At 42.6% G+C, this 14247-nt stretch overlaps 1 protein-coding gene across 1 annotated transcript in view; it reads left to right on the plus strand.

The window, feature by feature from the left end:
• efnb1 (ephrin-B1) overlaps positions 1 to 14247 on the plus strand; it is an 82343-nt gene that overhangs the window by 24292 nt on the left and 43804 nt on the right. The window contains exon 2 of the mRNA XM_054791333.1: positions 8408 to 8685. Within this exon, the coding sequence (XP_054647308.1) occupies positions 8408 to 8685 (278 nt within the window). The remainder of the gene's footprint in view (positions 1 to 8407; positions 8686 to 14247) is intronic.

Consider the following 14247-nt stretch of genomic DNA (forward strand, 5'->3'; position numbering starts at 1 on the left):
CTAGCCAGGCGGGTTTTGGCAGCCACTGTAGACTGGGCCTGTGGAGAGATCTTTACGAAGCAAGCAGAGCCCATCTGTGGCTGCTCCTCAGGGATGGAAGGCAGCTGGCTGTGTGTGTGTGTGTGTGTGTGTGTGTGTGTGTGCCTGTGTGTGTGAATGTGTGATGGCCAAGCTTATGTGTGTGCAGGTCACAGAGGAACCCCAGAATGAGGCCAAACTTGGGCTGAAACTGAACCAAACACTTGAACAGAGCTTCTTTATTCTGAAAGAATGAGCACAGACGTTAATTCCTTATAGTTACCTCAGCAAAGGTCAAAGGTTGACAGTTATAGCACAACAAATCATATCAAATCCTCAAGAATGTTTTGTTTTGTTCTGTAATTTAAGATTCCCACTCCATTTTGAATATAGACGAGTACAAACATCCTATAAATGTTGTATTTTGCTTGATGTGTGGTTTTAGGTCCGTAATTCTCATCTTTGGACATGTCCAACTATACATCAAAACCCCACATTTCACAACTTTGGCCTGTATTTTTTTTAGAATTAACGAACTAACCTAATTAACACCTTCTTTCATGGTCTAGAGTGGCTTTTCAGTCACTTTTCATGCAGTCATTGAATGGTCTGAATTTTCTGAACTGAACTGAATTTTCATCAAATTAATGTATCTGCCATTTATTATTTTTATGGCCAAGATGAATATTATTATATAAATATTATTTTACATTTAAATGTATATAAATAATAGAAGCAAATAGAAATTAATTTGTCATACAATATAAATCAGATATTAGTATTTAATTAATCAATTTAAATGGATATAATAATGTAAGGAAATCTAAGTTATTTGTGATTAAATATAAATAAATGTCATACTTTACAAATTTCACTTTAACTTTATCTTTTTCTAAAAACATAATTTTGTCCTGGACCCTGCATCTTTTATGTACTTTTCTAAAAGCAACAATGCACATGGCAGACATCTGTGTTTAATCCTATACCTGTCTAGCCAAAATAAACTCACAAGAAAGACTAAATCTTCTATTTACGTCCCGAAATTGATAACAGCTCGTTTGAAAATTGTGTTTTCATAATACAAAAGAGTGCCAAATCTGCAAGACAGGTTTTGTGCTTTATAACTCAAGGCTGTCTCGGTTTTAGTGACTTATTTACAAAAATGGAAAGTCAATCACATGTTGTGTTTGCATGAGCCTGTAATAGTTTAAAAATGCAAGTATTGGAGGTCAAAGGTCTCCTCTCCTCATCGAGCTGATGGATGCTAAGCGGGGACACGGTAAGCGAGCGTCTGGGCCTCCTCTCGCTGTCACTGATACCGAGGATGACGTTCAATCACGACCGCATGCAGCCGGTGTTTAACTGGCCTGCTCTTAAAGAGGGATGGGCTCGGCTGGGAGGAAAAAACCACAGAGGCCATGAGAAGAAACAGATTATACTCCTCGGACTTTCTAATGACTCCCGACGCTCGTCTCGCTCAGCGGTCCTCTTCAGGCTGTTCGTGTATAACCACGTCCACTTGTTTCCTCCTTGTGGCAAGGCCATCTGGGTGTCATCTTGTTAGCTCATTACGGTGCCATGCTAGCCCCCCATGTGACAGTGATCGAGAGTGAGCTTGTACAAGGCTTGTTTGGTGAACATGGGAGCTGTGTGTCGGGATGGGTGTGTGTATGTCTGTTGGAGCTTGTCTGTGTGCAACTGTTATGAGTCACACCGAATGCGATTTGCTCTGCGTGCCAGCCTGTTGACTAACTCAAGTGTGTGCGTGCGCGCGTGTGTGTGTGTGTGTGTGTGTGTGTGTGTGTGAGTGATAGAGAGTGAGGGTGTCTGCCTTCACACGTACAAAAGCATCTCTCTGCAGGGTGGAAAAGGATTTTGCATCGTTTTCTTCTACTTCAATTCATTTACGCTTTTCAGTCTCTGCGGCCATATTTTATCCATAATGCGGTTTTGGATAGCTTATAGTTCATCCAATTCTGCCGTTGAGTTGAGTCTACAATAGGGATCAACCCCCTCCTGCTCGGCTAAACAACTCCAAAGCCAGATGGGGTTTTGTTTTCTTTAATTTGAGGATGCTTGTATATGTGGCCTGCTTATGCACTCCTGTGGAGGTGACTTGTTTACTGTGTTTAACGTGAGGAAATCTGTGTGTGTACACCGCAGGCTGCATGTTTATATGTGTGTGTCGTGCATGGGAACATCTTCCCCAGCACCGGCTTGACACAATCCAGTCATGTATACAAACTCTTAGGTTGAGCAGCTGGTCACAAGCCTGATGACCAGCGCGCTTTCTTAAGGCTTTCAACGCCAAAGGGAGACGCCAGTGTTCACTCAAGCTTCGTGACGACTTGACCATGCGTGGCTTTTTTCCTTCATGTGAAATGATCACAACGCGTCAACAACCCTGAACCGCACATCAAGCGAGGAGTCATCACGGGCTGCAGTTTGAATGTTTCCTTTGTTTGTGTGTGTCTGCGTGTGCGCGCGTTGTCCTATCTTCAGTGGATCTCTAAACAGTTTGAGGCTGAAACGGCTTCTACTAGCAGACAATTATTTCACATTGATCGTGGAGAACAGTCTGAACCCCGTGTACTTCATGATTAAACAAAACGTAGACGGCCGCAGGCCTGCGAATCATCCTTTAATCCGGATGTCTGCATATACACTGAGTATGTATTATACACCACTCAAGATACACTCTGCAGAACGGGGGTTTATGTTCTCTAGACTGAATCATGTTTCATGATCTGCCATAAAATAAACCCACACTGTGATTCTATGGTATATTGATTGAAGCGACAGTAAAGTTGGTGGTATGCGAGGTGTCATCTGTGATAATGTGCGGGGTGGGAGTCAGAAGACACACTGATTTTGTGGATGATGTGAAAGAGAAATGATAATTGGGAAGGGAAGATTTTTCCTGGCACGATAATTACCACGCTGATAGGGAGGGGAATGGACTACCTGTTGTGGTGTTGATTGTGCTCCCGTGTGTGTGTGTGTGTGTGTGTGTGTGTGTGTGTGTGTGTGTGTGTGTGTGTGTGCGTGTATGTGTGTGTGTGTTTGTTTTCACACTCTCGTGTTCATTTTAAAGGTCAAGCAGAAATCCTGAAGCCACGTTGTAGTGGGAGGGATGTTTTTTGTACCTGCATCTGAGCTGCTGGCTGGTAACCCTCCACATGTAGTTGTGGATAATGGATTTTAATTGATATGTCTGGCATATTCATGCTGCTGCTCAGGAGGAACAAATCAATTAGACGCCATTCTCCTCATATGGCTGGCTCTAGCTCTTCCTCTCCCAGTTCCTGTTTTTTGGGCCCGTCCATTCAAGCGTCGAAGGCTGCCTGCCAGTGTGGCGCTCGGGGCACAGGCCTGAGTTGACTGGACGGGGGTGGATGACGGGGGCGGAGGGATGAGGGCCGGTTTGAGGCTCTGTGAGGGGTTCTGAGTGGGCCTTCGTGTAGGCGGTGTTTTTATATGAAAGTCGGCAAGGGCAGGGCGCATGAATAGGGGCGGCTTGGGAAGGTCCAGGATGCACCCCACGGTGCTTTTGTGTGCTCTCACATCCGTGTGTGTGTATGGGAAGGTGGGAGGGTGAAGCATATGTGAGATCATGTGCTCATATTCACCAGTGGAATGTCAAAAAAATATGTGTATTAGGGGGTTTTTGGAGGTAGGGGGCCGTTCTTTTCCTTTGCTTGGTTGTTTTTTGTTCTCTGTAGTGTGCTGTTTGTATAAGCTCTTTACAGGATTGAGCGCACACTGCGGCCGTCCAGATGAAACAAAACCAACCTCATCGGGTTGTTATGAAAATAATTCTCTTTATTTTGTTTGGTGCAGGCAGATCCACCTCATTTGACATGAGGGGATAAGGCCTGTCTCACATTTAGGGATTTTTTTTCCCACAAACCTCAGTTTGTATCCTCACGACTCTTCCTCTCTCCTTTCATCAACAGCTCTTAGAAAATCTCTAGACAACATGAATGAAAGATGCAATTCAACCTCCCTTTTCAACACACTCTCCCTTTCGACCTCCTCAAAAGTACAATAATCTTCAGTCCCTCGTCCCCTCCTCTATTGCGTGGTTGTTTGTAGCAATGGAGTGCTGCTGATTAAGCCAGCAGAGAGACAAACGGGAGACAAAGTCACAGCCCCACCAGTTTAGTTTCACATCCTGGACGGGAGTTGGCCCGCAGCTTGCCAAGTGGAAGGCTTTTAAACTGGGCTAAACACTAATTGCTGCCCTATTTCTTTTATGTTGCTTCTTTCCCATCTGCGATGCTGCTTCCAGACCTCCACAGCAGCCAGAGCCTCATTATAGCAGACAGTTGACAAAGGCTGGGAAACAGAAGCAGGATAGCAATCTAACCGCCAACTAGAAGGCATGCTCGGAAAATTGAATCAATGACAGGGGCCGGCTTGTGATTAAATCCTTCAGGGATATTAAGATACTCCGATTTTGGAAATCTTAATGATTCATCTAAATGGTCTTGGTTATCTTTGATAGGGGAACAAATGCTATGTAAAACTGAGAGTTTGGGCGTGTATTTGAGAGCCGGGATTGAGATTGGAGGCCTTTTGAACAACAACACTTACAAAAGCAATTTCCGCAAAAAGAATTAGAGAGCGCCGACTCGTTAAGCGAAACAATTCTAGGTCTAATTGTGATAGTCTTTCTATTCTCCTCCCAGCCTTCACACTTGTTTGTCTGGTATGTGTTTTTTGTGTGGGTATAGAAAGGGCAATTGAGGAGGGTGGGGGGAGCAAAATGAGAAATGTTGAGGAGGTGAATGAAGAGTGAAGGATAAAGCGAGAGGGGATAAGATTGTGTAAAAGAAATAGAAGGGAGTGCATGAGACATGGAGGGCAGGTGGGGAGGAGACAGGATGGTCAGCAACAAAGGCAGGTTGCCATGGAAACATGTTTATGCCTCAATGATGCATCTTGTAGATCCAATTAGAGACCGATTGTGTCCATGTCTTCATAGACTCATGCACGTGAACCTGGACATGGAGTATGCGCGTACACACGTACACACACACACACACCCTTGAAAGCGGGGTGTTGCTGGTGAAATGCAGCAAATTGTTCAAAGACGTCGGACAAAGGATTCCCTGCATTCTCGCTCTCATAGGCCCTTGAATTAGCGTAACCCCTCCCTCCCGGTCTCATGAGCATCAGACAATAGTGCCTTCCACTCTTCCAAGCTTGGACATGAACTTGCCCTCATGACATCATCAACAGCAAGAAAACTCCCCCCAAAAACATGAGGTTTGAGGTGCGACCATTTTTCATTTACTTTGGATCCCCGCACTTTCACCGTTTTTGGTCAAAATATACTCTACCGGTCAAAAGTTTTAGAACACTCCAGTTTCTCTGGAGGAAAAACCCACATTTTTAAGTGTTAAGATGGTCTGTCTCTCTTCCATCGTTAATTCCCTTTTTTCTTTCCATTTTTGTAGCAACAAGTTACTTTCTCCAAGTGAAAGGCTGTTCAACTGATGTTCATGAGGGTATAGTACCACAGTGAGTTCCGAACACTGTTGTTATGCAGACAGAGGAGGTAGGAAGTACTCCAGAACTTGGAACACCTGTAGGAATTAGTTGCATCAACTGCCAAGGCTTGATCAACCTCCATTTCTGCAGAACAGCTTTAAATTGTTGACCCATTTCGTAGTCCCTGAAACAGGCCTTTTTGTATAATTGAAATACACATTTTTCCAATTCGGGTAACCTTTCCTTTTTCTAACCTGTTGCACTTCACCACTTACCTGTGTACCATTTAAAGCTCTTCATTGGACTTGAACGACTTGAATTTCAATAAATAACTGGAAAAATTGGGGTGTTCTAAAACGTTTGACCGGTAGTGTGTGTGTGTGTGTGTGTGTGTGTATTTTTTTTGTTGTTGTTTTTTTTACAGAAACCATTTTTTAATTCACCATAAGTCTGTAAATTTGTAAATATATTTGCTCATACAGGTAAAACATATAGCATACATGCACCACCGTTAAAAAGCCCGCAATGTATACATGTTTATGTCTTCATCAAGTGTTGAGATTTCGCACTTTGTTCTCTGGGCCTTGAATGCACCATAGTTGTGTAATGTGACTCCAGTTCCATCTGTTCATCGATGATCTTACATTTATCATTCATGACTTTAAATTTGTTTAATACGTGTGTGAGACGTGTTTCAGGCTTAAACCTGGAGCTGAATCTAATGTAATAAGAGCAGTCACTTTTATTGCAAATGTAGATCCGAAATCGGGGGAGAATGTCAACGTCAAGCTAGCATGGGGGTTTTTGGGGTGGGGGGCAAGCTGTGTGTCAAAAATAGACATTATTAGGGATGCATGATTTTTTTCAAGCCGATACAGATAGCGATAACTTCCTGCTTCTCAAGACCAATACAGATAACCGTTAACTTATGTATATCTCTTAATATATTGATTACAGGGTTGTCTCTGGCAAAGTTTTTGCACTTCTCAAACAATGTGGCGATCGGAACAAGCCCCAGGTCTTTCTTTGCGGCTAATAAGGTTGTTTTTTTTTTGATAAGGTTTGATGTGTTGAAACTCAATGTTTTTTCACCTCCTCGCGGAATGTTTGCAGAATGTTTGGTGGAGATAGCACCCAAAATGTCGTCATCTGAAGCAGTGAAGAAGTCCCACATGATCGACGCCAGGTTTGTTTACTGTGAGCTCAGGGGACATTTACGACAGGCAGTTTACAGCGCGGCCCAAGTTTTAGGAAAGAAGCTAGTTTCCAGTGTTGTCGGATTTATTGGTATGATGTCATAATTCCTAATATCAGCCCGATTATCTGTTCGATGTTTATTGTGCACCCCTGGACATTTTTATTTGGATCTCGATCGGATCGCAGGCGTTTTTTCACCATATCGCCGGTGGTCCTGGAAAGTAACCCCAGCGAGAAGTGGGGATAAACTGTATCCTTTTATGTGATTGAAGGCATTTATTGAGGAATGTCTGTCAAAGAAAGATGCTCATGAATGGTGAAATGGCCTTAATCCGATCATGTTCATTTCCATGTGGTGGGGGAGGTCTAAAATGTGACGATTGCTTCTTACAATGGCTGACAGTCTGCCAGAAAAAGAGCAGGAGTCACCCCGATACATTAATGTGCTCTCTGTTCTCTTTAAAAGTCGTCTCCATGGGCACGTCTGAAGTGTCAGTTATTTAGTGGTGAAATGATGTGGACTATGATGAAATAAGGGGGTGCAGATAAGGTGAGATTATACTCTCAGTGAGACGGTGAGGCCGCCGGCCCCTGATGTCTTGTTAAAATGTGAGGGATCACAAAGAACAACAAATGCATTGCACGCAGCTAAATCCTGCTTAAATCTGCTGGCATGGGCAGATCTCGGAGATAGGCCCGCTGCTGTGCTCACTGTCTGCAACCATAACACACACACACACACACACACACACACACACACACACACACACACACACACACACACACACACCCGTGGTCAGTCCGGCTGTCTGGGTTAATGCTTGGCTAACTGGGACAGCAGAGCTGAACCATGTTGACATTTTAAGCCTCAAACAAGTCCAGAACAATGATTCAGCCCGTCTGACCCACCCCCACTTCTTCTCATCAGACCGCAACCTCAGCCCATTTTGCTGAACAACTATCTCACATACACACACACATGCTGACCTGCATAAACATACACACCACTGCGCAAATACACTGCAGGTCCTCGGTGTACCCCCACCCCCACTCGTCTCACACACACTTAGACACATACACACACTTGCCTCCTGTCCTCAACCTTTTGTGAATAAAAGAGAATAGGAGCTGATCTGATTGAGTTGGCATCAGCGAGCGAGGTGGAGCGGTACAGTAAGGCCAGATGGATTATCTTAATCCCCTAGCAGATGATCAGCCAGTGGGAAGATGAACCAGGAAGCCTGACCCCGCACTCTGTTTGCCTCCACATACTCGGACCTTTGATGTTAAATAGATTCCATGTTGACACACAGGCCTTATACATGTACAGTTACAGTATACCGTATGTAGTATATGCTGTCACACTCTGGCCCTCATTCTTTTTATGGGCGCCATTTTGTGTGTGGCCTTGTTGTTTCCTTCCTTCAAACATTTGGTATGCTTTGATTCAGACCCAAGTATGTGAAGGAACCTCTGAGGATTTGTGCACACTGAACATTGTCAAGCCGTAACTTGCTGTGTTTTTGTAGGCCCAAATTAACAGCTCTGCCTAAAAGCCCAATGTCACAGGACTTAAAACACATTAAAGCCCAAAGTATTAGGACTGTATAAACTGTTTTGGAATTATGCAGCTGCTTTTCCAGACTTCCATTATAATGTGTTACTTAACAGTCTGTCTTTTTTTTGTGCCTCACAGGTTTGTGGCTGGCAAAGGCCTGATTATCTACCCAGACATCGGGGACAAGCTGGATATCATCTGTCCCAGAGCCGACCAAGGCCGAGAGTACGAGTACTACAAGCTGTACTTGGTCAAGAAGGAGCAGGCGGAGACCTGCAGCACGGTCCTTGATCCGAACGTCCTGGTCAATTGCAATAAGCCAGAGAAGGACATCAAGTTCACCATCAAGTTCCAGGAATTCAGCCCCAACTACATGGGCCTGGAATTCAAGAGGAACGTCAACTACTACATCACTTGTAAGTTTCCTACGAAAGATGATGTATTGTTGACATGCTTTAACATTCATTTAACCAGGGAAGCTTGACGGAACAAGTAATACACTCTGCTTCACACACTGTTGAACACTGACGTGTGTGGCCAGGGGCTCCTTATTTAAACTGTCCTTTAGTGGTGACTGCAGCATCACCATGGCAACGGCCCAAAGTGATGTACTTGGCTAATGTTTAAGGTCAAAATGGACTTTTTCCTACGAGGAACTCATATTTTTGGACTGATATGAGAAGATCAGCTTAAAAATCCCTTTCATAACGCTTACACTTAAATATGCAGATGTAGCATTTGGGGCTTTGGATGACGAAACATTGCAGTGTTTTTACATCACATTAAGGAAAACATGCATTCCACCACAGCCAGCTCCAGCATTTTATTACTGTGTACATTTTACTCACCTGAAATAAAAGCAATGGAATCTTAAACAGGCTAATGAAATACTAGATTTAACAGCATTGCTATCATAAAGTCCCACAAAAAAAAAAAAAACTCTCAAAAAAATCTTGGGTTTAGACAAAATCATCAACTTAACAACAATGTTAGATTGTAAAATGAATGAATAGTTTTTAATATCAACCATCTCATTCATGTATCAGCAGCACCTACAAGTGGAAGAAGCGTACTTATCCAGTAATATTCTTTTACAACATAAACTGGATTATAGCGTGCACTTTATGGCGTAGAGCGCCATGAAACCCTTTTATTGTTGTATTCTTAATAAATAACTGTGATACAGATGTTCAGCACCCTCTGAAGTCCAAATTCATCCTCAAGACAAATTAAATACCACATATGTTTTGCCTTTGTTCTGCAGCAGTTCAATCGATATTTGTGAACTCACCCTCAAAGTCAGAATGGAAGGAAGGATGATGACGTTATCAAGCGGCTCCAGTGGCCAAGTATCTTGTGGGCTTGAAAAATCATTTATTTAGGTTTTATGATACCCGAATGTCTTTAGGGAACACTTTGGGTATTAGTACCTCCGCTCAAACTCTTTTCCTTGCTCTTTTAGTACAGCATCACAGGCGGTGGAGTATAAGTGTAGTACATATGTTTTGGCATATTCTATAAAAATACTCATAAAATATGTTCTGAGGTTTCAGGTTATCAAATGAGAATATTGGCAGGTTGTTTTAAACAATGGGATTAAATATTAATCGATTTTAGTTGTTTTTTTTCAACTTTTGATTTAGTAATGTTCACAGAAAAAAGATCTCAGAACAGCGGGCTAAAGATGAAGGCAACAAAACCACCTTTAAAACACAACCAGACCATACAGTGTGATGGGGTATTCCATTTACAGTTTTACACATTAATAAGAAAAACATAGCAATAAGAAAAAAGCAATAAAGTGAGTATTCCCTGGGTTCCCAAAGTGGGGTACGCCAATTGTCATATGGGGTACGTGAATAAAAATGAAAAACAATTAGTAGGGATGCTCTGCTCGACTGGCCACTGATCAGTATCAGTTGATTTCCATGAAAAATCACGCGATCACGTGATAAATGCCTTTCTATGCCGGTCACAAAAACCTATCTCCTGTGGCTAGTACTATTGCATCCCGCAGCGATCCCTGCGTGCAGTGTAGTGTCTTGCTTTAACTAACGTCTTGGGCAGCGTCCTTTTCTTCACTTTCCTTGACAGTGTGCAGGAGTGTCAAAACAAAAACGTCATGTTTGCCGTGTGGAAGTTAACTACCAACGCATGCCACGAAAACTATCTTGCGGGTATAGCACGTTGAAAAGCTTTAATACGGCATTTGAAGCACAAACACTTGACGGAGTATGGTGAGTTTTCGAGGCTCACGATGTGATCATCAAACGGCAGCTAGCGCAGCCACGTGGACACTCGCCCGTATGTGCGTGACGGTCAGAAGGCTAAGCTAATAACCCTAAAAATAATTGAATGCATCGGATGAGATGACCAGCCTTTGTTAGCGGAGTGGAAGACAACGGGTTCGCCGAGTGCTCTCTCGCTCACCTGGAAGTCCTGCTAGAGCTCCACCACGGTACTCTCACGTCCAAAGTCTCCTTAAAGAAGTTGTCTCATCCTCTGTAAGTTTCACAAGTGATGCGTTCTCTTGAAAAAGTAAATCAAATATGTTTTTGTCTAAATTACGGTAGTTTTATCATTTCTTTTTTCACATCATATGGTCAATAACACGTATCATAAATACACTGAAAAATGTATCATTAATCCGTGAGGTCGGTATAGGATGATTTCAGTCCTGGATTATCGGAATCGGCAGCATAAAACCCTGATGGGCGCTTCCTTAACAATTAGCGCCGAACACTCACAATTACGAGTGCGCCTGAACACCTCATAGTGCAGAGCGCACAAGTCGGAGCAGAAAGGAGGAAGGAGACAGAAGGAGTTCTTCATTGCTCTGTGTGAGTTATATGAATAAGTAAGTAAGTTTGATGATTATGTTGTGCATTAAGAGTGTTTAATCTTGAAGATTTAATTTATATAAGCGTTCCAATCCCCGCACTGTGAAAACCTCTCAATGTATGTATGTACAGTATGTCAATGTATCACTGCTTGTATTTTTATACTTTGGATACTGCTTCATCAGGTTTGTCAAACTTTCCCTTTCAATTTGGAATCAAATTAATATGCAGACTTAAATAATAGCGATTGCAAGTTGACAAAAGTGAAGCTCAAGTTCCGCCCATTCAAACAGAAGGATCCCAACATCAGGCTGAAATAAAAGACACGTAGGATGATACTTGCTGCAGATACTTTATTCATCACCAAATTCTTCAACCAGAATTACTTCCTTACAATAAAATCAATTAATCAATTAATCCTGTTCGGTATTTCAAGTTAATGAAGAGTAAAAAAAGGTTTATGTTTAAGTGTGCAGGAGTAGGGGGTACACGGCTCCAACTCAAATGTCTGATGGGGTTCGCGACTGTGAAAAGTTTGGGAACCACTGGTGTATACGGTGCTCGTATTTACTCATTTTATTGGTGTGGTATTTTTTTTCTTTTATATACATTAGTTTCCATACATTCATTTATTTGTGTTAAATTTGGACCGCCACAGATAGATTTGACGCTACCTGTTCTCCCTCGCTCACAACACATTATAATGGGACAGTGCATCTTGTCATGACAATTGCGTACAGCAGATGGCATCCTAACATGCCTCATACTGTATGTGCGTGCCTCAAGTGACTTGGTCTCGCATTGTAATGCATCTGTCCATCAATATAGTGAGATATTAGATGTACAGTGATGCGTATATTCTTTTTAAAATCACTACACACTTACATGGAGCCCAGGAAACCTCATGAATGTTTTTTTTTTTTTTAATCGCACGCAAGCACGTCTAGCACTGAATGAAACGAAACCAACACCCGTAAGTCAATAACTTCATGTTAAATGAGCTTTAAAAACATGAGATAATGTCACACATTTCTGATGACAGGAGCCAAAAAGCTCCATCTTACTTATTCACACACAAACACAGAGTCTGAGTTTTTGAAACTTACTCTGGCTGGAGTTTGGTGTCATGGCCAATTAAGCAAATTAGGCTGATGACCTCTGCACCCCTGCACAACCATACACCACAGATAGATTGCGGCCATGCTGGAAACGCTGACATGCGTGGTTGAGTCCATACTTTAAGTTACATTGTATTACTCTAATATTCCACACTGTGGTATTACTGTTTTTACACAAGTCAACAAATACATTTGTGGCCATCCGTCTTAATTTAATTTAATGTAGCAAACTTCTCAGAGGTTACTTTGGCATTCTCTGATGCCTCTGCTGTGTGAAAGTGTCTCGGTAATAGCGACTGGAGGAATACTTGCCTGCGGCGTTTCAGACATACAGGCTCCATCGCTATGATGGTGCATCATTATTAGCCTCATATACTGTAAGTCTCCCGCGTCAGCAATAATCAGAGGTTGTATTTGTCTTTGTAGTGTGTTAATGTTGTCGTCCTTTGCAACAGGACATGCTTTCTTTATTTATTATCCCGCAGCCTGTGCATACACCGTGACTCACTTCATCTATCATGTATAAAATGGCCATGCCAGCCGTGTGCTGCTATATGTGCTACTTCTCCAAAGCCCTAGAGACAGACAGTGAGAAGTGAACGTATGTTTCCTGCTTTTCCTGTACCGTAGAGTCTGCTGTGTGTTTGTGTATGTCTTTGCTGAGAATGTGGTGTAAATCAAAGGCCGAGCATATCTGGCCCAATTAACATGGTAGACGCTGTTTGAGATCAGAGGAAGATGCAAAGGGAGTGGACATTCCAAACTCCACCCCGCACTTTGACCCCGTGACTCCGTATGCGTTTTCCTTGATCAACTCCACCATTACTGAGGCTGAACAAGCAAGAAAGGGTGTGGGGTAAAGTAAGCAACAAATGGTGGTGTTTGTGTGGCTGTCCTCTGCCCTTGTGTCACCGCAGGGGACGTCCACCGCTCGGTTCTGTGCATCCCAGGCAAGCTCTGACAGGCGTGCGTGCGTGTATGTGTGTTTAGGGACTGGAAGTCAGAACCCACGGACAAACGGTCACAGAAACACAGCAGGGGTCAGTAATGATAACCCTGCACTGATCTAAACTCCAGACCAGCTCCAGCCTGTGCCGTCCATCATCACCCCTCACCCCCCTCACACACAGCACACAGACACACGCATAACTAAACAAACTGGCTGCATTTCATTGTGTTGTCTAAACATGGGATTTAGAATGAGATGTTTGTGTGGAAAATAGCTGTGCTGTGTTTAGAGGCTAGAGAGCGCAGAATGCCTCAGACTTAAGACTGCAGGATTTTCAACTAAAAGAATTTTAATGAGCAAAAGACAGGAAGGATGTCATATACTGTATATACACAAACACACACGCACACACCCACACACACACATACACATACAAAAACTGTCACATTAGGTACACCCGGTTTCCTTATTAAGCCACACAAGAGGGATGAAGTATGATAAAGTATAGTTCTACCCCACAGTAAATTACACCCACCATAGTAGACATTGTTCAATGGGCATTGTCACTTAAAACTGAACATTATTGCCTCTGTGTACTTGCCTTTTTTTGTTCAATGGGGGAATAACATGATAGAATTTCAAGTCTAATTTCATAAATACAAAAAAATTGAATCTTATGAAACTAAAAGTCTAATTATAGGAGGACATAATTTTAAAGCAACAAAAAACAGTAGTTTTCCAAGAATAGGGAACATTTTTTTTTTTTTTTTTTGCAACAACACATCATCAGTAGGGTAAAACTAACCTGTCTCACGACAGTCTAAACCCAGCTCACGTTCCCTATTAGTGTCTCACGTCTCGCTCATCGCAGCTAACAAATGACACTGGGAACACGGAGTGTAGGTAGGACTGCAAGGTTTATAGTGTGGCTGTCTGAGTAAACAGCTCATGTTGCAACGTGGACACCTGTGGCCTATATATGTACAAAACAAATTCTCTTTAAATTTGGTTTACTCAAAGTTCAGAATTGATGGTATTTACATTAGTGTTGGGATTTGACATTTATTTGTT

This window comes from Dunckerocampus dactyliophorus, chromosome 11 (assembly GCF_027744805.1).
Source record: "Dunckerocampus dactyliophorus isolate RoL2022-P2 chromosome 11, RoL_Ddac_1.1, whole genome shotgun sequence".
Lineage (NCBI taxonomy): Eukaryota > Metazoa > Chordata > Actinopteri > Syngnathiformes > Syngnathidae > Dunckerocampus > Dunckerocampus dactyliophorus.